The sequence below is a fragment of the Oncorhynchus clarkii genome, chromosome 31, assembly GCF_045791955.1.
Source record: "Oncorhynchus clarkii lewisi isolate Uvic-CL-2024 chromosome 31, UVic_Ocla_1.0, whole genome shotgun sequence".
Taxonomy (NCBI): domain Eukaryota; kingdom Metazoa; phylum Chordata; class Actinopteri; order Salmoniformes; family Salmonidae; genus Oncorhynchus; species Oncorhynchus clarkii.
In genome coordinates, this window is record NC_092177.1 from 26,626,286 (window position 1) to 26,649,909 (window position 23,624).

Consider the following 23,624-nt stretch of genomic DNA (forward strand, 5'->3'; position numbering starts at 1 on the left):
CGTTAGAATGCGGTGAAGAAATCCCCTTATATTTAGATCGATCGAAGGCTGAGATATGGTTTGATAAAAATTACAACAAAAAATAAACCAAGAGAATGCGCAATCTGACCATTTCCACGGTTTTCTGCATTAATGGCAAACCCTGAGCTGTAACTACGACAGCAGTGGAAGGAGAGGTGTATACAGTATATTCAACCTCAGCTAGTCAACAGCGACACTTAGAGCAACCTTCAGAAATGACGCATACTCAATTACATTGCACTGTTAAATATGTTTGATATAGGAAATATTTACGTATACTTACTCATAGTATATCCTGTAGGCTTCTATGTTGAGGAAACGAGGCCATTGTAGGCGTATAGATCAATCAATAGCCGTAGGTCACAGCCAGTATGTTTCAGCACCATGGACAGCGACCAATAGGGACCGACACTCAATATTCTCGTCTCTCGATTCTCTCTATACAAATAGTGTTACGAGTTGGAAACTAAACAACAACTTACCATGCTGCTACTCTTACAGTTAGGGCTCCTTTACTTTATGAGGCGACAGAGATGGTTGGTTAGCAAAACATAAATACAATGGAATCACACCATTCTAAGAGCATGCATATCAACAAAACGACACGAAAGTCCCAAACCTGTCAATCCTCATCTCAATTTAGTTTGGCTGCTATAAAGATACCCATACCCATTTGTTAATACCATGTCGTTAACAAGTGCTGGGATCCCATTGTATGGGCCTACTGTTAGTACACTGAAGGGATAGAGAGCTCGGGAGGGAGGGAAAGAGCAGCGCGTGCGCAATTCATTAGAAGCAGCTCGTGCCTGGTGCTACACAGCGGCATACAGAGAGTCATTTTAGAACTGCACACAGCGATGAAATAGTCACCGGCCAAGTCGACAGATTAGCCTTTGTACTTAAATGCAAGGTATTAATTCCAGTGATATTAAACAACATAGTTAGCCTACGTTTTCGGGTTTGCGAGGCCGAGGCAGTATTCTTCAAAGGAGATTTAGGCTAATATTTACTTTCTGTAAAGGCTACGCTTCAGACACACAAAGCTTCATGATTGCAACCCTGTTATTCCACATTCCAAAGGGTTGGGCATACACTGAAGCATAGCCATCACCTGTCAATCCTCCATCTAACGTTCTGCATGCATCGATGAATCCATAGCACCATACGTTTTCTCTGTGGGAGCCATGAAGAACTTCATCCTCCCTGAAACTGATCCCGTGGTCGTGGGAAACAACCTGCAATGATAAAAAGCTTGATAAATATCATTGCTTACATATTGCTGTTTGCTTGGAAATCACGGAATGTAACCGTAACTGCATGTTTAGCTTTCATATGCTTATTTTTCCAATCAAATCAAATTGTATTGGTCGCAGGGGTAGGCCTTATGGGTACAACGTTTAAGAGGGTAATAATTGTAATTTGAGTAACAGCCTTCCCCCTAAAGTTTAGCATGATTGACCCACTCTCCAAATAGCCTGGCCTGGGTATGCGCTGGCTTGCTTAACTTGGCTCCATCAGACTATATTCTCGTGTGAACATGCATTTTTGGGTAAGGATGATGATACTGTGTTGAAAATGCACTGCCTATAATCGGCTGTAAACGAAAGCATGTTTAACAACGCTGGTCCCCTTGCTTGACTGTAACAGCTCTGTCTGTGTGTGTTGTGTTTCTCCAGCAGAGAGCGCCTTCCACTCAGAGCGCGCCAGCCCAAGCAAGACTCAATGCCGGCAAAAGCTATTAACAATGTCTTCACACACCATTTGTGCTTTACAACAGCTCTGCAACATGTCCCGTTGTTGGTCTAAAGCATATTTAAATTGCATACAATATTTCAGATGTGTTATCAACCTGTAAATTGTTTGTTTGTTTGTGATGATAAAGTATTAATTCCGGGAAATCGGAGCGTGTGTCTTCTCTGAAATATTGGAGTTCGTATGTGCATGCCGGCGCCTTTTTGACATTAGAATTAATCCAAAATAGTGACAAGGGATCAGCACGCTAAACGTGTTTGATATTACTTAAACAGCATTATAATCTACGCTGCCATGTTCTGCAAGGTCAATGCACCTCAAAACCAGGGCGTGTAGTCTGGGCATTTCCCACAGTACAAGGCAAGGAAGCGCTTGTTGGTAGGAGTCAGATTGACATCTTTAACTAAATTATTTATGTCCAAGAAGAAACACTGAGAATGCATTTAGTGTTTTCTATAGAGTAGACGGTTGTGCATATGAGCGAGAGAGAGAAAAGAGAACCGAGAACATAGAACAGAGACTCAGATTAAACGTGGTTAACTCTTCACCCTGCAGTCTCTGGGCTCCTCATTAGACCAGTCTCTCTGGCCACTGCGGCCAAGATAGCATCAGCAGTCATTTTGTTTGGTCTAACCAGCTCTTTTAATACACACGTTCACTGTGCCCCGTTCACTGTGCCCTGGCTCTTATGACCATCCAGCTACAGCCATGCCCCTGGCACATAGCCTGCAGCGGGACACACACGCACCTCACAGGGGCATACACACAAAAACACACATTCACCTCACATCTAGCTGTCTCTTTCTTTCTCTCTCACACTACACTACACGCACGCACCCACCCACACACACACACACACACACACACACACACACACACACACACACACACACACACACACACACACACACACACACACACACACACACACACACACACACACACACACACACACACACACCACTTTGCCTCATTCCTCACAGCTATGAAGTAGTTTCACATATTCCTCCTTTTAATTCTCTCTTTGTTTTGACTTCTTTCCAAAGTGGAGTTTAACAAAACGGTGTCTACCCAAGCAGAAGGAACAGGTAACCTCTGCGGTGTGGTTGTGAGGTGTGGTATGGCTGTGAACGTGACCGTGAAGGTTGGTTGGTCATCAGAGCCGGACAGTGCTATGCTGCAGCCTGCTTCGTGCAGAGTGGGCAACATGGGGAGATGGTGTTAGTCTGGCACCTCCTGTGAGACAGGTGTGGCTGCCAGGTCTGTGAGCCAGCAGCACTACCCAGCTCTAAATAGAACAGGGACATACTGCAAAGGTTGACATTCATCATATTGAAACTCCTTCTGTAAGTGCAAATGACATACACAACACTTAGCCTGATCTCATAGATTAGACGCAATATAGTAAATGTAAATCCGGGACACTCAAATGAGTATGATATGTTTCGTTTAGTATGGTTACATAAGACAGAAGGTTACTTAAGGGGCAAAAACTAAAGTAGGGTAATTGATTGTGCTGGATCGGTAAGTGTATAACGCTAATATCTAGCAACCCAAAGGTTTCATGTTCGAAATTCATGATGGACAACTTTACCTTATTAGCAACTTTGCAACTACTTACTACTTTTTTAGCTACTTTGCAACTACTTACTACTTTTTTAGCTACTTTGCAACTACTTATTACTTTTTTAGCTACTTTGCAACTACTTAGCATGTTAGCCAATCCTAACCCTAACCATATCCTTAACCTTAACACTAACCTTAACCCTAACCTTAACCCTAACCTTAACCCTTAACCCCTAACCCTAAACCCTACCCTAGTTAACATTAGCCATCTAGCTAGCATTAGCCACCAAGCTATCGTTACTAAAAACAAATTGTAATTCGGAAAATATTATACAAAATGGATGATGGACATCCACAAATTAACACCTACCATATGAAACGTAACATATCATTCTAATTGGAGGGTCCCGGATTTTCATTTACTGTGTTATGTCTACCCCTGACTCCAGGTTGCAACACTTAATAGAAAAATCTGTATCTTTATCAAATCTATAGTGTGAATTGCATCTGTCATCAGAGCTGCTCAAACACACACTCACTCTCTTCGGATTGTGTTTAAGTGTTCTTGTCTCTATGTCACTTTCTGATACTGGAGTGTCCGTCAGTCACACACTGACTCTGTCCTTGCCCACTCCCTCTCCGTCTTCCCAGACCAAATGTGAGTTCATGTCAGTCACTTAATTGTCTGCCTGTTTCCTCCTCCTGGCCTCACATCTTTCATCATCTCTCTCTCAGACTCTCCAGACACTCTGTATTTCTCTCGGCGAGGTTTGGTGCTGCTGTTGCTGCCGAGTGAATTTATTACAGACATTAATCTCCCCGTCTGCGTGGCTGTGGTCGTGCGTCCGACCTGCGCTGTTTGCTCCTCTCAGCAGGATGTTGTTCTTTCTAAGTCACTGCGGCTGGAGAGCTGGCTGACCCCAACATGACAACCCCCACCACAGACACACCCAAACCCTTACCCCTTGAAACATTATATCCCAATCCCTCAAACCCCAAATACTCAAACCCCCTACAATATACATTCACACCCCAATGGCCAAATAGTCTCTTAACATCAATTAAAAGCAACCATATTATTATTAGTTTGAATGATGTGGGAGAATTAGTGAGACAGACACGATAGTGAAATATTTCAACCATTGATATATACATTTCACAGAACCTTACTCTACCTTCTTTTTGCACTTCAGTCCTCCGGGGCTTCAGGTCAGCAGTCCTCTTGACTTCAGGTTAGGCTGCAATCCTTCATCTCCTTCATCCCCTTCTCCACAATCCCTCTCTCCATTTTCAGGGTTCATTTCGTTCTTCGTTTTCTTTTGCAGTTAGCTAAAGGGTTGGAGTCGTTCCGGGCCTTTTTATATTCATTCTCAAAAAAACAGTCCTACTATTCATTGTTGTTGTGTGGGACTAAACGGGCTCTTATTTATCTCTGTGGATGACATATGAGTAGATCATGGTTGGTAGAAGAGAGACCAGAGACCCCTGTTAGTGCAGCAGCCTATTGCTAGTAGTGCTGGAGGTCTGTTAATTCTGCCACAATGCATATCTATATTCATTAACTGGAGTGACGCAATACTCTACAGACCAAATGCTGCTGGCTATGCATTTTTCCCCTTCGCTTGTATGTTTGTTTGTTTTACTGAGGAAGTTGAAATGAGACAAAATGCAGAAATTAGGAACGGCCAGGACCCCCTTGTGAATGCTCTGGGGAGAGCTAAGATGTTGTTCCCACGCATGCAGACCAGGAAGTCTGTGAGTGTATGTTTCTTTGGCGGTGTGTCTGGAACATATGTTGTAGTGGGGATTCAGACAGCAGTTTTTCCTGACAGTGTACTATAGCTTTGATCGGTGGAGGACTCATTGACAATGACACCAGGACAAAGAAAGGTGTGTGTGTGTTAGAACTCTGACAGCCCTTTGAACCTTTGAAGTTGTGTCTGTCAGACATAAGGGACCCAACCCATCCTGCTTTCCTGGTTCAAAACTGTTTCCACCCTCCACCTCTGCACAAGGAGTTTATCAGGCTCCCGAGTGTTGCAGTGGTCTAAGACACTGCATCTCAGTGCAAGAGGCGTTACTGCAGTACATTGTTCGAATCCAGGCTGCATCACATCCAGCCGTGATTGGGAGTCCCATAGGGCACCACCAAATTGGCCCAGATTCGTCCAGGTTTGGCCGGGGTAGGTTGTCATTGTAAATAAGGATTTGTTCTTAACTGACTTGCCGAGTTAAATAAAGGTTAAATAATATTATTTATTTTTTTAATCAGGAGGCTGTTGCCATGGAGACTGTCCCCTACTTGTGGTAACCATAGAAACTTCCTTGTCTGGCTCCCACAGCGGGCGAGGAAGAGAGAGGGTTGTTTTGGCAGACATTAACCCTTGAACTCTCTTCACCGCTGTCTCCCTACCCTCTCCAAGATGCAGGATGAAAGAGAGGAGAGAAAGAGAGAGATAGAGAGGAGGGTGAAAGATGATAAGCAACAAACATCATCTGCAGCTCAAAGACCCAGATGACAGGCAGCAGAGAATAGACAATTGAAAAGAGACAAGAGCTGCCTGATCTTTCAAAGCTTCGTGCTTGATAAACAGCCATTAATCATTGAGCTACAGTAGCAACGTGCTGGAGAAACACTTAGGTACTCCAGAATCTAAACCCCATAATGAGCAACGTGGAAATCAGAGAACACAGTCAATGGTTAACAGTCTGATTGGAATATTCCTAGATTTCTAAATTAGCCCTTTGGAGATCAGCAGAGTTTGTGAGAATATGCAGTCAGACACCATCATTTGTACATCAAATCAAACGTATTTATAAAGCCCTTTTTAAATTAGCAGATGTCACAAAGCGCTTATACAGAAAGCCAGCCTAATACCCCAAAGAGCAAGCAATGCAGAAGAAGAAGCACGGTGGCTTGGAAAAACTCCCTAGAAAAGGCAGGAACCTAGGAAGAAACCTAGAAAGGAAGCAGGCTCTGAGGGGAGGCCAGTCCTCTTGCTGTGCTGGGTGGAGATTCATTTACAAGTTACTGGATCATTATAATACTTACGCAGGGCTCATCTAGCGACTTGATAAAGATGTATATCAGTATGGTATTACTTAGCAGTATTGTTCCAATGTTATGCTTGTGATTTCACTTATACTTGTCCACTGTACTCTACATACCATTTACCAACCATTGCTCTCTTCTTGGTGGACCGTCGTTGTGATTTACTAATGCATTATGAGGCTTCACTGTATCCACTGTGCTCTATGGTCAAATGATTTGACCTCTCAGTATGCATAGTCAATAAACAATTCATTTCAGAGTAGTTGAATGAAGGTTTGATGTAAAAGCTGGTGTTCTTCAGGAGAGATCAACGGGAGTCTGGCCGTTCAGCAGGGCTGAGCCTTTCTGACTGGGCACCACAACACAGACAGGAGTGGACGTGTGGGAGAGACTGAGAGTGAAGTATATATGCCTATCCTCCTCCTCCGACCAATGCAGATCAATGTCTGTTCTCTCTCTCTCTCTCTCTCTCCCTCTCTCCCTCTCTCCCTCTCTCTCTCCCTCTCCCTAGCAACAATGTCCCACCGTGAGGCAAATATACTGATGTGCTCTGTATGGACGAATACCTGTTTCCAAACAAGCTGTAAGGCGACAACGTCAGTCTCATTCTTATGAAAGAAAACTTTATTGAGTGATTTATAAACAAAACACATTACCACTGTATCCATTTAGGGCAAATAAAAAAAACGGAAAGAAATGCAATTTCACAATTTTACAGTCATAGTAGATGAGCAGGTGTACAAAAAAAGGTTTTACAACAGATCAGTACTGCCCAGTCGACCAGGACAGCACCACCATTGTTCACCACCGTACTCTAACTAAAGAATGACAGCGTGAACGCTCACTAAACACAAGCATACACTACATATACCATTTTTACATTGGACTTTTTTTCTGTCATTTTTTTAACATTTTATCTGTTGAAAGGGGGTGGAAGGGAAAATATAGCTCATCACAGGATCATACATATTTCAATTACAATATTAGTGTTAGGTAGAGCATCATGTCAAAGCCGGACACAAAACGTATTATTATAATATTATTATTATTTTTTTTTGTTGTTTCCTTTTCTTTGCTTGTTCTCAAAAACGAAAATTATATTTTGGTAAAACAAAATGAACAGAGTTGCATTCAAGGCCATCACACTATAGCATTTACAAATATCTAAGAGGTTACGTTAACGTATAACACCACTGTGGAGTGTGTAGGATGTTATATGCACAAGATGCATGGTAGAGACGGTACACACAAATATCTCCTTTGCGAGTCATGAAGTAAAATGATAATACAAAATAATAAAATCATAACCATCTATTTCTATATATATATATTTCTCTATATACTATGTTTCCTTTGGGACTTACATGCAGCAGCCACTTTAGTGGAGTGAAGTCATACTGAGCTGCAGAACTTGGGGGGTGTGGCAACAACTTACAGGCAAGGGAAGGAGGAACCAATAGAAGCAGGGCTGAAGCATGTCTCCACCCCTTCACAAAACCTCCTGAAAGAGGATTGGTGGGATAGAGCTGTGGGGTAGGAATCCTTAGATGCTCGTATTTAGTCATTAATAATGTAATAATCAGGTTACACATTGCATTTATTAATGCAAAGTCCATGTATGAAAAGCAAGTCTAAATCTACATTTATCGTGTACATAAAAGCCAATGGGTGGCCTACTGTTTTCATATATGTTTACCCAGGAACATGGAGGACAGGGATAGCCCTCAGCACCATGCCCCAGACCTCCATCCCTGTCCCCATCCCACCTCGTCCCCTCTCGCCAGTGACCACAAACAGGAATGAACAGCGTAGTATTCACAAGTTAAAAGCACTCAACCGTTTTGCACTTAGAGGCTGACATTGGCTAACAGAGTACTGGGCCACCGGCACCGACTGGGTTCTACAGGTCTCACACATATTACTGATCCCAGCACACCACAAGGTTCAGAGTAGGCCTTCCCAGTTCACCCTGAATGAACAGGGGGTTAGAGGGGGGGTCTATGGCCAGAAAAAGAGAGAGATGAAGGGCAGGGGGGGACAAGAAGAAGCACTGCAGATCAGTTAAAGCTAACAAAACAGAGAAGGAAATCGTGGCTCTTCTCCAAGAACAAATAAAAAGAGAAAAAGATTCACAAATGTCATTATCATCATCATCACGTGAAGAAGCAGTCTGTGGTTGGGGTAAGGGATGGGTGGTGTGGGGTTGAGGGTGGAAAGCTCAGGGGAGTGGGGAGGATAGAGATCAGGTTGGGTATCAGGTAAAGGATGGTTGCTACCAAACATTCAGAGCAGAAAGCATCAGGCTTTTGCTGAGTGGCAGGGGAGAGATCATCTTTAGCTAGAGACACTCCTGCTATTCAACAAGGTTCCAACTGAGCCCTGATCAACAAGCTGGATCACAGGCCAACTCAGCTGGACTCGTCTCTTTCGTTCTCAAGATAATCTGAAGTGTTCCTCCTTTCTCTCATTCCCTCTTTCTCTGTCTTCGCATTGAGCTGTTGGCTCCTTTGAGAGAGAAGGATTTCATTGAGCTGTTGGCTCCTTTGAGAGAGAGGGATCTCATTGAGCTGTTGGCTGCTTTGACAGAGAGGGATCTCCTTGAGCTGTTGGCTGTTTTGAGAGACAGGGATCTCATTGAGCTGTTGGCTGTTTTGAGAGACAGGGATCTCATTGAGCTGTTGGCTGTTTTGAGAGAGAGGGATCTCATTGAGCTGTTGGCTGTTTTGAGAGAGAGGGATCTCATTGAGCTGTTGGCTGTTTTGAGAGAGAGGGATCTCATTGAGCTGTTGGCTGTTTTGAGAGAGAGGGATTTCATTGAGCTGTTGGCTGCTGTGAGAGAGAGAGAGATCTCATTGTCCCAGAACAGAGTATTGAGCAGACCAACCAGGAGTTATTGCAGGGGATGCAGCTGTGTCGATCCTGAGAGGCTAGATCTACAGTACACGTGTGTACTGCTAAGGAGACTGTACTGCTGGGGAAAAAGCTTGCGTTTTGTATTAAACATATTGTTATTTGTTCGCTGTTGTTTGTTGGCAGCTCCTAGATTTTGTACCTCTCTCCAGGTCTCAGGTGTTCTCAGTGTCCATGTTTGTGAGTGTGTGTGTGTCAACGTGTATGTGTGTATGATTGACAGCCATGTTTTCCTTGCCGGCTCAGGGAACACTGACAGATAGAGAACGCGATAGGAAGCTGCAGCAGCAGTGTCATGTTAGCCTTTTAGCCTCAGCTTTAGCGACTCTCTCCTGTGCTATTTACAAGTGTGAGTGTCCAGCTCTAAACATCTAGCGCTGTCTGTGTCTTCGATTGACTTTCTTTTCTTCTTCTTGACATTTGCTTTTTTTGTTCTTTTTCCGAGGCTGGCACAGAGCTGTTTTCTTCTCATCCTCAGGTTTTCTTTTCCTCTCAAAGAAAAGAGATTATACAACATGGTGGGAAAGGGTAAGACCGAGGTGCCAACGTATCCGTGGGAGAGAAGGTGAAAAGCAGAGGGCAAGGGGAGACAGTAGCTCTTGTTCCCTTGCTGAGAAGAGTGGGAGGGTATTATTTGGCTCAGGGTGTATAGGCAGGCACCAGGGGGCATGGAGGAAAATGCATCAATACATTTTTTTCTCATCAAGGCATGATTATTAAGCAATCACCCAAGACAGGGATTTGGAGGAGACGTTAAACCACAGTAATCTTGGTAAAGCCAGATTATTATCAGAGAGAGTTAGAAAGACCTGGGCTATTATCTTTGTTCCAGGGGTGGGTATTGAGCGGAGGACGGCTGTGTTACTGAGCCAGAGATTATGAAGTGGAACTGGGGATCTCTCTTTTCACCTGTTGTCACCTGTTGTCTCAAATACTTGTATTTTTGTTACCAGGTGGACTTTGGTTGCTACCTCTGTTTTAACAGCTCCCTTTCCTTCTCTTCCTCTTCCTCCGCCTCCGCTACTCGTCATCATCCTTCCCCTTATCCTTCTTATCCTTCTTCTCCTTCTTCTTCTTCTTCTTCTTCTTGGCCTCCTCCTTCTTTCCGAAAGTGATGAAGTCGCTCTTGTCGTCCTCTCCTCCCTGCTGGCGGATTGAGATGATTGCGGGGGATCCGGGGATGATGAAGGCTTCGGGGGGGACCTCGCCAGGCTTCAGGTGCTGGGGGGGCCCACCGGGACCGCCTGCACCGTAACGGAAGTGCCAGCTGTTACTATCCACTCCGGCTCCCATGGGCGGGGACGTCTCTCCACCCTCAGCATCTAGGGAGAGAGAGAATGAATGGGGGTTATTGGTGTTGAGATAGAATCATCAATCTCATCTATGGTGCATAAAGGGGGTTGTAAGATCGGTGTTACTGTCATTGTCATGGTAATGGACACTTCACAGAAAAGCATGAGAAACCTCTGCCATATCAGACTGCATACTGTGATGATGCATCATGACACAGTCCACACTGTGCTGCATAGAAAAACCACAGGAGTACTCTGATCACCCTGACTCCCATTGTGATGTCACTAATCGGTCACTAATCCACATAAACAGCCATAACACCCCTCAAAAGAAAGGGGTGGCGACTCAGAATGCAAGCTTTCAAATGCTTCCACTGGTAAGCGGCTATACAGAATCAAAGCGTCGGTCACACCTGTCCTTCCCACGTCTAGCGTCCTCGATTGGTGCTATGAGATAAGACATGAATCGCTCCATCACGCCGGGAGAAGCAGGGGAAGGTCAGGGAATAAAGACATAGCATTTGAAAGGAAAGCCAACAAGCAGTTTACAGACTGAGTGCTTGTTCTGGGAGATGACTGTGCTTAAACTTCCATCACAGATCACCACTGAAGCGCTAAACTAAAAAAGTTAAATACAGACTTTTCCTGTTCAATAGAAGTGGTTATGGCCAACACAGACTGAAGAGCCTACATTATACACAGTATACAGCTGTGTGTGTATGTGTGTGTGCGTGCTTGTGTCAAAATCAAGCAAATTTATTTATAAAGCCCTTTTTACATCAGCAGATGTCACAAAGTGCTTATACAGAAACACAGCCTAAAACCCCAAACAGCAAGCAATGCAGATGTAGAATGACGGTGGCTAGGAAAAACTCCCTAGAAAGGCAGGAACCTAGGATGAAACATGGAGAGGAACCAGGCTCTGAGGGGTGGCCAGTCCTCCTCTGGAGATTATAAGAGTACATGGCCATTAAGGCCAGATCGTTCTTCAAGATTTTCAAACGTTCATAGATGACCAGCCGGGTGTGTGCTTGCGTGTGTGTGTGCAAGATGTGTCAGTCAGTAGCTTCAACAACAGTGAACTAAACCCTCTCCAACACTCAGTATTTTAAGTGGTCTCCAGTTAGTTAAACAAGGCTGTAGTCAGTGCTTTGAGACAGACAGGTGTGACACAGCCTCTCTAGACTGCCCCCATCTCTAGACACATGTCATGACTCACTGCATCAGAGCAGAGTGACTCTTGGCTCAGCTCTCAGTTCTCCCCTCCCGACCCCATCAGTCTACCCAAGGAGAGAGAGCACTCCCCTGTACACATAAATAATACAATTAAAGGGGCGAGAGTGCACATAAATAACTTCTCATTAAAGGAGATGGGGATGGCAGAGGTGCCTGGTCGGTCAAACTCACTGTGACGCTGCGTTATTCAAAGTGTGTGTGTTTGTGTGTGTATGTGTGTGTGTGTTGACAACCCAGGGTGCTTGTAACAAAGCTCCCACATCAACTTGAAGACCCAAGGATCCAGATAGGATTGTTCTAACTACTACCCCGTTATGTCTTCTCAGTCCCCTAACACACATAAAACGAGATGCGCACACACACACACACACACACACACACACACACACACACACACACACACACACACACACACACACACACAACAGCAAAAAAAACTCCCCACAACACTTTCCCTCGTTCCTCACAGCTATGACCTAGTTTCTACACTTCCTTCACATTTCTCCATTTATTTCTCTCTCTTTTTTTGACTTCCTTCCAAAGTGGAGTTTACTAAAACTGTATTCACCCAAGTAGAATGAACTGTGTCTGGAAGAGGGAGTGCTGGCCTCATAACACCCAGGGTATGGAAGCCCATCTCACCATTCCCTGTCCTCCCCAACCAAGCCCCTATTGGACAGTTAGGAGGGCATGTCCTGCCCTGGTATAGTCTAATAAAAAACAAATTTGAACCTTTATTTAACCAGGCAAGTCAGTTAAGAACAAATTCTTATTTACAATGACGGACTACACCGGCCAAACCTGGACGACGCTGGGCCAATTGTGCCTCGCCCTATTGGACTCCCAATCACGGCCGGGTTGTGACACAGCCTGGATGGTCAAAGTACTTTCAGCCCAAATTCCCATCGACATAACCTTTTTTCTTGACAGATGTGCTAAAGGCAGCCAAAATACCTTGGATATGTACAGCACCAGTCAAACGTTTGGACAAACCTACTCATTCAAGGGGTTTTCTTTATTTTGAATATTTTCTACCTTGTAGAAAAGTAGTGAAGACATCAAAACTTTGAAATAACAGATATAGAATCATGTAGTAACCAAAAATGTGTTAAACCAATCCAAATCTATTTTATATTTGAGATTCTTCAAAGTAGCCACCCTTTGCCTTGATGACAACATTGCACACTCTTGGCATTCTCTCAACCAGCTTCATGAGGTAGTCACGTGGAATGCATTTTAATTAACAGGTGTGCCTTGTTAAAAGTTAATTTGTGTAATTTCTTTCCTTCTTAATGTATTTGAGCCAATCAGTTGTGTTGTAACAAGGTAAGGGTGGTATACAGAAGATAGCCATATTTGGTAAAATACCAAGTCCATATTTTGGCAAGAACAGCTCAAATAAGCAAAGAGACATGAAGGTCTGTCAATCCGGAACATTTCAGTGCAGTCGCAAAATCCATCAAGTGATATGATGAACATGGCTCTCATGAGGACCCGCACAGGAAAGGAAGACCCAGAGTTACCTCTGCTGCAGAGGATAAGTTCATTAGAGTTAACGCACCTCAGATTGCAGCCCAAATAAATGCTTCATAGAGTTCAAGTAACAGACACATCTCAACATTAACTGTTCAGAGGAGACTACGTGAATCAGGCCTTCATGGTCAAATTGCTGCAAAGAAAACATTACTAAAGGGCACCAATAAGAAGAGACTTTCTTGGGCCAAGAAACACGAGCAATGGACATTAGACTGGTGGAAATCTGTCCTTTGGTCTGATGAGTCCAAATTTGACATTCTTGGTTCCAACCACCATGTCTTTGTGAGAGATGCAGAGTAGGTGAACGGATGATCTCCGCATGTGTGGTTCCCACCATGAATTATAGGGGAGGAGGTTTGAGGGTGCTTTGCTGGTGACACTGTCTGTGATTTATTTAGAATTCAAGGCACACTTAACCAGCATGGCTAATACAGCATTCTGCAGCGATACGCCATACAGAGCATTGCAAAGTATTCACCCCTTTGGGGTCTTTCCTATTTAGTTGCATTACAACCTGTCATTTAAATTGATTTGTATTTGTATTTCATGTAATGGACAGACACAAAATAGTCCAAATTGGTGAAGTGAAAAGAAAAAAATGACTTGTGAAAGGAAAAAAATAAAAAAGTGAAAAGTGGTGTGTGTATATGTATTCACCCCCTTTACTATGAAGCCCCTAAATAAGATCTGGTGCAACCAACTACCTTCAGAAGTCACATAATTAGTCAAATAATGTCCATCTGTGTGCAATCTAAGTGTCACATGATCTGTCACATGATCGTAGTATATATATATATATATATATATATATCTGTTCTGAAAGGCCCCAGAGTCTGCAACACCACTAAGCAAGGGGCACCACCAAGCAAGCAACACCATGAAGACCAAGGAGCTCTCCAAACAGGTCAGGGACAAAGTTGTGAAGAGGTACAGATCAGGGTTGGGTTATAAGAAAATATCTGAAACTTTGAACATCCCACGGAGCACCATTAAATTCATTATAAAAATATTGAAAGAATATGGCACCACAACAAACCTGCCAAGAGAGGGCCGCCCACCAAAACTCACAGACCAGGCAAGGAGGGCATTAATTAGAGAGTTAACAAATAAACCAAAATTAAGCTTGAAGGAGCTGGAAAGCTCCACAGTGGAGATTGGAGTATCTGTCCATAGGACCACTTTAAGCTGTACACTCCACAGAGCTGGGCTTTACAGAAGAGTGGCCAGAAAAAAACATTGCTTAAATTTTAAAAAACAAGCAAACACTTTTGGTGTACACCAAACATATGGAGTAAGGTACTCTGGTCAGATAAGACTAAAATTGAGATTTTTAGCCATCAAGGAAAACGCAATGTCTGGCACAAACCCAACACCTCTCATCACCCCAAGAACAACATCCATGGTGGATGCAGCATCATGCTGTGGGGATATTTTTCATCGGCAGGGACTGGGAAACTGGACAGAATTGAAGGAATAAAGATTGGTGTTAAGTAAAGCGATGTTCTTGAGGGAAACCTGTTTGAGTCTTCCAGAGATTTGAGACTGGGACGGAGGTTCACCTTCCAGCAGGACAATGACCCTAAACATCCTGCTAAAGCAACACTCGAGTGGTATAAGGGGAAACATTTAAATGTCTTGGAATGGCCTAGTCAAAGCCCAGACCTCAATCCAATTGAGATTCTATGACTGGTATGGTATGACTTAAAGATTGTTGTATACCAGCGGAACCCATCCAACTTGAAGGAGCTGGAGCAGTTTTGTCTTGAAGAAAAGGCAAAAATCCCAGTGGCTAGATGTGCCAAGCTTATAGAGACATACCCCAAGATACTTATAGAGACATATCCCCAGAGACTTGCAGCTGTAATTGCTGCAAAAGGTGGCTCTACAAAGTATTGACTTTGGGGTGGGGGTGGGGGTGGGGGGGGGGGGGGGGGGTGAATAGTTATGCACACTAAAGTTTTCTGTTTTTTTTGTCTTATTTCTTGTTTGTTTCACAATAAAAAAAATATTTAGCATCTTCAAAGCGGTAGGCATGTTGTGTAAATCAAATTATACAAAACCCCTTAAAATCTATTTTAATTCCAGGTTATAAGGCAACAAAACAGGACAAATACTTTCGCTAGGCACTGTCCCATCTGGTTTGTGCTTACTGGGACTATCATTGGTTTTTCAACAAGGCATGACCCAACACACATTCAGGCTGTGGAAGTGCTATTAGACAAAGAAGGAGAGTGATGGAGTGCTGCATCAGATGACCTGGCCTCCACAATCACCTGACCTCAACCAAATTGAGATGGTTTGGGATGAGTTGGAAAAGCAGCCAAAAAGTGCTCTGCATATGTGGAAACTCCTTCAAGACTGTTGGAAAAGCATTCCTCATGAAGCTGGTTGAGAGAATGCCAAGAGTGTGCAAAGCTGTCATCAAGGCAAAGGGTGGCTACTTTGAAGAATCTCAAATATAAAACATATTTTCATTTGTTTACCACTGTTTTGCTTACTAAATGATTCCACATGTGTTATTTCATAGTTTTGATGTCTTCACTATTATTGTCTAAAATAATAAAAAGAAAGAAAAACCCTTGAATGAGTAGGTGTGTCCAAACTTTTGACTTGTACTGTACATGTACAGAAGAACGGGACTAGGTTTTAAGGACTATGAAGCACCCCATGGGGCAGAGCCCCATCCCTTGGTACAGGGCAAGAGTTCCGTGAGTCAGTTTTGTTCAGCCAGTACAGTCTCATCTAGCAGGTAGTAATTGATGTTGCCAGAGGGAGGCATTGTTACATGGCTTCAAAGAACAGGAACAAGACAACAGATCTAGCCTGCCTCCACCTTCACCACCTCCACCTGCACCATCACCTTCACCACTTCCACCACCTCCACCACCTCCTTCACCCCTCCACCATCACCACCTCCACCAAAATCTCCACCTCCACCATATCCACCACATCCACCACCTCCACCACACAAAGCTCACAACTAGAACACCGATGCATTCTAAAACTACACTATTCCTCTCTTCTCTGGCTTTATCTCTGAATTCATAAGGAACCAAAATAGTTGTTTCTTACCAAAGCATTTTTAAGTGCTTTAAACAGCAGCTGAGGGACTAAGCAAAAACACATTTTATGACAATTAGTGACCATTAAAACAATTAAAACTATGGATTATGATGATGTTTACAAATCTCTTTATCCTCCCCTCTTCATCTTTCTCTCCTCTGCTCAAACCAATCCTCTCATCCCTTCTCCTCCCTCTCCATTTCCCCCCCACTTTTTTCTCTCCTCTCTATATCTCTCCCGCCTTCTTCCCCTGCCGTCCCTTCTCCTTTCCTCCCCCTCTCCCTCCCTGCTCTCAACCCCCTCGGTCCCAGCCCGGGCTCTCTGCTGGAGCTGCTCAGAGTGATGGATTGTGGGAGTAAATCCAGGCCAGGCGTGGGCAGCGTCACGTCCCCTGCATGGCACACACTCCCAATCTCTCTTATGGAGTCAAACACTGCAGGAAGTCTTTCAGGCTGATGGGATGGTGTCCTATTCACCTCTCTCATACATAGCCTACAGAAGCTGTCCTATTCACCAACCTGGTCTCGGAGCATTTCATCTTATTCTGTATGTAAATCCGAGACACTATATTAAGTTTTGTATGGTATGTATTCATTTGTGGATGTCCATCACCCATTTCATATGATATGTTAGGAATCACAATTCGCATTATGTCTTATGAATTTGCAAAATGTACAATATGTTACAAATTTGCTAAACGTACGATATGATATGAATTTGTAAAAAGCATGACATATTACGAATTCTAGCTAGGTGGCTAGGTGACTAATGCTAGCTAGGGGTTAGGGTTAGGGTTAAGGTTAGGACTATGTTTAGGAGTTAGGTAAGAGGGTTAAGGTTAGGGTTAGGGTAAAGGGAAAGTTTAGCTAAAAGGGTTAAGGTTAGGGGAAGGGTTAGCTTAAAAGGTTCAAGTTATGGTTAGGGGAAGTGTTAGCTAACATGCTAAGTAGTTGCAAAGTAGTTAAAAAGTAGGTGTGAGTGGCAAATTAGCTAAAATGCTCAAGGTGTCTCTGATGAGATTCACATTCGCAAACTTTGGATTGCTAGACGTTCGCATTATATGCCTACCCATCCACCATGACCAACCACCGAGCTTTCGTTTTTGTAAAGTAAACACCTGCCTTATGTAACCATACCAAATGTAACATACCATACTAATTTGACTGTCCCGGATTGACGTTTACTATGTTACGTCTAGTCTATGAGACCAGGCTGTATTCATTCTCGTACATAGTCCTCTTTCTCTACTCTTCTCCCCTACATTGTACACTTGCTCACTTCCCTTCGTGGATTTAAAAGGAAATGACTGGTGTAAGAAATATGGCGGCAACTCTCTAACCAACGCTCAAACTAATCCAATGCTTTTTTAAATACATGGAGAGGATTGCACAATTTGAACGCAAGGAAGGAAACATTATAGAGAATATCCTCACTACTACCAGACATTTTGCATTGTCTTCTCTGTCAGAGGGCACATACCACAGACTGGCCGACAGACACACGGACACAGACACTATAGTTACAGCAGTCACATAGTCCTACTTCTCACTTCCGATTCTAGACAGGAGTGCTATCTGACCTCCACTGATTTTGTCATCAGAGCCATGAGACCTATGAATAGACAGAGTCAGACAGACAGAAAGACAGAGGGTGAGGATAAGAGGAGAAGAAGAGCAGGAGACAGACACGGTCACTGCTCTCTCTCTCTCTTTCTCTCTCAGACTCAGAGATAGTGAGAAAGTCATATTAATTTGCTGTGAGAGATCCCACTCTCCCTCTCTGTATCAACCTCAGCTAAATGCCATTATCTGACTCCCAGACAACATTGTGAACTGATTCTGCTCTTTGAAAGGGAGAACATTAAGTGAAAGGAGGAATGAGAGGAGAAAAGGAAAGACAGCGATCCTAGAAAGTGGTAGGGTATTTACTCTACAATGCCTTTGCTCAGCTTTCCTGCCCCTAGGTAATTTCCTGTCTAAAACGGCTCAGGCAGATGATGAGACACCCGTGATACAAACAAAGAGGATTCCAGAGAGTGATGACTCACTGCGAGAGAGAGAGAGCAGGCATTATGGCTTGGTAGAATAGCCTTATAATTGTCTCTGACATATCATGACCAAGCCAAAAGCCCCATGACTGGGTCTGACTGCACATCAGGATATCAAAATCCAGGTCCAAATGAATCTAGCCACCTCTCCTCCCTCCACTCTGAATCCATTAATGCTACATTACTTGCTTGTCTATATCTTTCTATATTTTTTGCTCACTGCCGTCAAGCGTCAATTAGATTAGATTCAGCCATAACAATCAAACAGAAAGAGAACATCTGACTGTGTTCCATCATCACATTCCTCGCCCATCACAGATCCACACACGGCCACAGCGACAATCTGATTTGTCGATGGCTGTTGCAGTGCAAAAAAATCTCTCTCACTGATTCTCCATCCCTCCCTTCTTCCCTCGCTCCCTCCTTCCCGCTCAATCTCCCTCATTTCTTCTGACCTTTCGTCTAATCTAGCGCGAAACCTGGTCCAGCAAACACCCGTCCCTTCCAGTTACTGATAGAGCATGCATTATGCCTATCACTGTTGTGGAAACATTATTGTGATTGGAAATTAAACCGCCTGTCCATCACTGATCACTAAGAGGCACATTAGTGATGGGAATGATTTGTTTTACACTGAGATGATCACAGCCTAACACCCTCTCTGTATCAGTGTATCTCTCTCTGTTGTGTTTCTACATTTTTCAGTCTCTTAACAAAGATATAAATCATAACCCGACACTCTCACACTCCAAGTCTCACACTCCGAGATTTTTTCTCTCTCAGAAGCAGATATAGAAAGCAATACACTTCTCTAATGTAGCCGAACTCTCCCTCTCTCTCTCTCTCTCTCTCTCACGGTTTGTTAATGTCTCCCCTCTTCTCTCTGCTATCCAAGGTTTTCACAGTGACTTAAATCATCCAGGAGCTCCATTTTGCCACGTCTACTTTATTCATCCCCTCGCCTCGCCCCACGATCTATTGGCCGCTTGGGCAGAAGCGCAGTGGAGCGCAGTGCAGCGTTACATAACGAGGGGAGGAGAAGGAGAGGAGAGGAGGAGAGAGGAGGAGGAGGAGGAGGAGGAGAGAGGAGGAGGAGGAGAGGAGGAGGAGGAGAGAGGAGGAGGAGAGAGGAGGAGCGAGGAGGATAGAGGAGGAGAGAGGAGGAGGAGGAGAGGAAGAAGGGAGAGAGGAAGTGCAGGGATGCAAGTATGAAATGTGATCCACCCAGAAAGGCAGAAAACAGTCTACTAAAAATTGTAAAGGTGCAGATTTTTTTAGAGAGAGAGGCACTGCAGTGGTGCAGGATACTCGTCATGATAGAAAGCTCTCCGTGCTGGGACCACACCCTTCTCTATCAAAACACATATGCTATGTATGTGCTCTGTGTGTTTGTGCTCTGTTTGTGTGTGTGTTTGTGTGTTTGTGTGTTTGTGTGTGTGTGTGTGTGTGTGTGTGTGTGTGTGTGTGTGTGTGTGTGTGTGTGCCCGTGTGCACACCTTAAAGTGTAATGTCCAGATGGATCATGTGACACATGGTGGAGACAAGCTTTCCCAAGAGACAGTCTTGAACAGGAGGACGAGCCACTGCCAAGGGTGTGTGTGTGTGTGTGTGTGTGTGTGTGTGTGTGTGTGTGTGTGTGTGTGTGTGTGTGTGTGTGTGTGTGTGTGTGTGTGTGTGTGTGTGTGTGAGTGTGTGTGTGTGTGTGCTCATCTAAAGGAGAGTAATGCTTCTAATGAGGATGATAGGGTCATTAATAGTGACTAAATATCAGACTAGAAGAAACAGATTTATTCTCAGTGGAGCAGAGAGAGAGAGGGGGAGGGAGGGAGAGAGGGGGATGGAGAGAGGGGAGGGAGGGAGAGAGGAGGATGGAGAGAGGGGAGTGTGTATTCATAGCAGCAAGATGTGTGACTGTTGCCACAAGAAAAGGGCTACCAGTGAAGAAGAAACACCATTGTAAATACAACCTATAATTATTTTTATTTACTTTGTACTTAAACTATTTGCACATCATTACACATCATTACAAGACTATATACAGTATAGACATAATATGACATTTGAAATGTCTTTATTCTTTTGGAACTTTTGTGAGTGTAATGTTAACTGTTAATTTGTAATTGTTTATTTCACTTTTGTTAATCATCTAGTTGTGCAAATAATGACTTTCAGAGGTGACATAATTAGTTAAATAAAGTCTACCTGTGTGCAATCTAAGGGTCACATGATCTATCACACGATCTCAGTATACAGTATATCATATATATGAGGGGATGAATACACACACCTGTTCTGAAGGGCCCCACAGTCTGCAACACCACTAAGCAAGGGGCACCACCAAGCAAGCAACACCATGAAGACCAAGGAGCTCTCCAAACAGGTCAGGGACAAAGTTATGGAAAAGTACAGATCAGGGTTGGGATATAAAAAAATATCCAAAACTTTGCACATCCCACGGACCACTTTAAGCCGTACACCCGACAAAGCTGGGCTTTACAGAAGAGTGTCCAGAAAAAAGCTATTGCTTAAAGAAATAAATAAGCAAACACGTTTGGTGTTCACCAAAAGGCATGTGGGAGACTCCCCAAACATATGGAAGAAGGTACTCTGGTCAGATGTGACTAAAATTGAGCTTTTGGGCCATCAAGGAAAACACTATGTCTCTCAAATCCAACACCTCTCATCACCCTGAGAACACAATTTTTCATAGGCAGGGACTGGGAAACTGGTCAGAATTGAAGAAATTATGGATGGCGCTAAATACAGGGAAATACATTAAGGGAAACCTGTTTCAGTCATCCAGAGATTTGAGACTGCGACGGAGGTTCACCTTCCAGCAGGACAATGACCCTAAGCATCCTGCTAAAGCAACACTTGAGTGGTATAAGGGGAAACGTTGAAATGTTTTGGAATGGCCTAGTCAAAGCCCAGACCTCTATCCATTTGAGAATCTGTGGTATGACTTAAAGATTGTTGACACCAGCGGAACCCATCCAACTTGAAGGAGCTGGAGCAGTTGTGTCCTGAAGAATGGGCAAAAATCCCAGTGGCTAGATATGTGTAAATCAAATAATACAACCCACCCCAAAAAAATCCCTTTTAATTCCGGGTTGTAAGGCAACAAAATAGGAAAAATGCCAAGGGGGTGAATACTTTCGCAAGCCACTGCAGACAGAAGTCAGATGGGATGGAAATGGGGAGGGGTTGAGGAGAAAGAAGAAAAGATAGGGAGGCATTTTTGGATGAGCAGTGAGGAACAGCTTAGTCTTCCCCTCCTGAGTTCCCTCTCTGCCCCAGGCAATTTCCAGAGAGTTCTATCCAGCACACCTGCCCACATAACAATACTTCCACCATGGAGTCTCTGCTTAAGCAGCTGAAAGCTGCATCTTCAACCCTCCAACTCTGCATTCATAAAATGTGAATTCTATGTCTGCACCCTCCTCCAATCTAACTCAGCAGTGCTCTGTGGTCATGTTGTTGGACTCCAGGAGGTTGAGTTGAGGGAGAGTGACACAGAATGGACCACATGCCGAGGAGTTAATTTCCTGAAGAGAGGGAGCACAAAATACCTCTGCTTTCCTCTTCCCCCTTCCTCCACCTCTCTTCCCTTCCTCCCCCTCTCTTCCCTTCCTCCCCCTTCCTCCACCTCTCTTCCCTTCCTCCCCCTTCCTCCACCTCTCTTCCCTTCCTCCCCCTTCCTCCACCTCTCTTCCCTTCCTCCCCCTTCCTCCACCTCTCTTCCCTTCCTCCCCCTTCCTTCACCTCTCTTCCCTTCCTCCCCCTTCCTCCACCTCTCTTCCCTTCCTCCCCCTTCCTCCACCTCTCTTCCCTTCCTCCCCCTTCCTCCACCTCTCTTCCCTTCCTCCCCCTTCCTCCACCTCTCTTCCCTTCCTCCCCCTTCCTCCACCTCTCTTCCCTTCCTCCCCCTTCCTCCACCTCTCTTCCCTTCCTCCCCCTTCCTCCACCTCTCTTCCCTTCCTCCCCCTTCCTCCACCTCTCTTCCCTTCCTCCCCCTTCCTCCACCTCTCTTCCCTTCCTCCCCCTTCCTCCACCTCTCTTCCCTTCCTCCCCCTTCCTCCCCCTCTCACACATCTCTCTCTCACCCGTCCTCCCTCTCTCTCACCCTTCCCCCCTCTTCCCCCTTCCTCCACCTCTCTTCCCTTCCTCCCCCTTCCTCCCCCTCTCACACATCTCTCTCTCACCCGTCCTCCCTCTCTCTCACCCTTCCCCCCTCTCTCACCCTTCCTCCATCTCTCACCCTTCCTCTCTCTCTCACCCTTCCTAACCCTCTATCACCCTTCCTAACCCTCTATCACCCTTCCTCCCCCTCTATCACCCTTCCTAACCATCTCTCACACATCTCTCTCTCACCCGTCCTCCCTCTCTCTCACCCTTCCTCTCTCTCTCACCCTTCCTAACCCTCTATCACCCTTCCTAACCCTCTATCACCCTTCCTCCCCCTCTATCACCCTTCCTAACCATCTCTCACCCTTCCTCCCCCTCTATGACCCTTCCTAACCCTCTATCACCCTTCCTCCCTCCTCTTTCTCTCCACCCTCATCCTCTATCCTCTGTTTAGCCTCGACAGGTGCAAGCTGTTGTTGACTCCTGTCCCCCCTCATCAAATCAGGCTGTGTGTGTGTGTGAGTATATGTGCGTGTGTGTATGTCATCAGATAGAGCAGTAATGCATAAAGACCTGCACTAAACCTGCCTCCACCTCTGCAGTACAGCACAGCCCTTTCTATGTAGGTCAGTCTCCCTCTCTATTTCTCCCTCACTCCCTCTCTCCTTCCCTCTCTACCTCACTCTCTCTCTCCTTCCCTCTCCCTCACTCCCTCTCTCCTTTTTTACCCTTGCCATGCCCTTCTCAGAACATTTCTAGCTAACACATCCTCTTCCTCCCTCCAAATACGTCTCCCTCCTTTCCTCTCATCTTTCCTCTAACACTTGTTTTTATTCTCTCCCTCATAGTTTTGTTTTTAACCAACAGTCACCTCCCTTTTTCTCTCTTTATAAACAGGCTTCAACCTCAACGCACTCCACGTCCATATTTCCATTTCCTTCTCCCTCTCTCCCTGCATATCTCTCTCCCTCCCTTACTCTCTCCCTGCCTGTCTCTCTCCCTCCCTTCCTCTCTCCATATCCCC

General features: G+C 44.6%; 1 protein-coding gene across 7 annotated transcripts in view; it reads right to left on the minus strand.

Annotated features, from left to right (window-relative positions):
* Positions 1 to 6,992: 6,992 nt before the first annotated feature.
* LOC139390584 (protocadherin alpha-C2-like) overlaps positions 6,993 to 23,624 on the minus strand; it is a 178,852-nt gene continuing 162,220 nt past the window's right edge. For 6 of the 7 annotated variants that reach the window (XM_071137795.1, XM_071137794.1, XM_071137796.1 and 3 more), the window contains one exon: positions 7,020 to 10,623. In XM_071137795.1, the coding sequence (XP_070993896.1) occupies positions 10,322 to 10,623 (302 nt within the window). In that variant the 3' untranslated portion in view covers positions 7,020 to 10,321. Of the gene's footprint in view, positions 10,624 to 23,624 lie in introns of all 7 variants that reach the window. The other variant, XM_071137793.1, reaches the window with a different exon arrangement.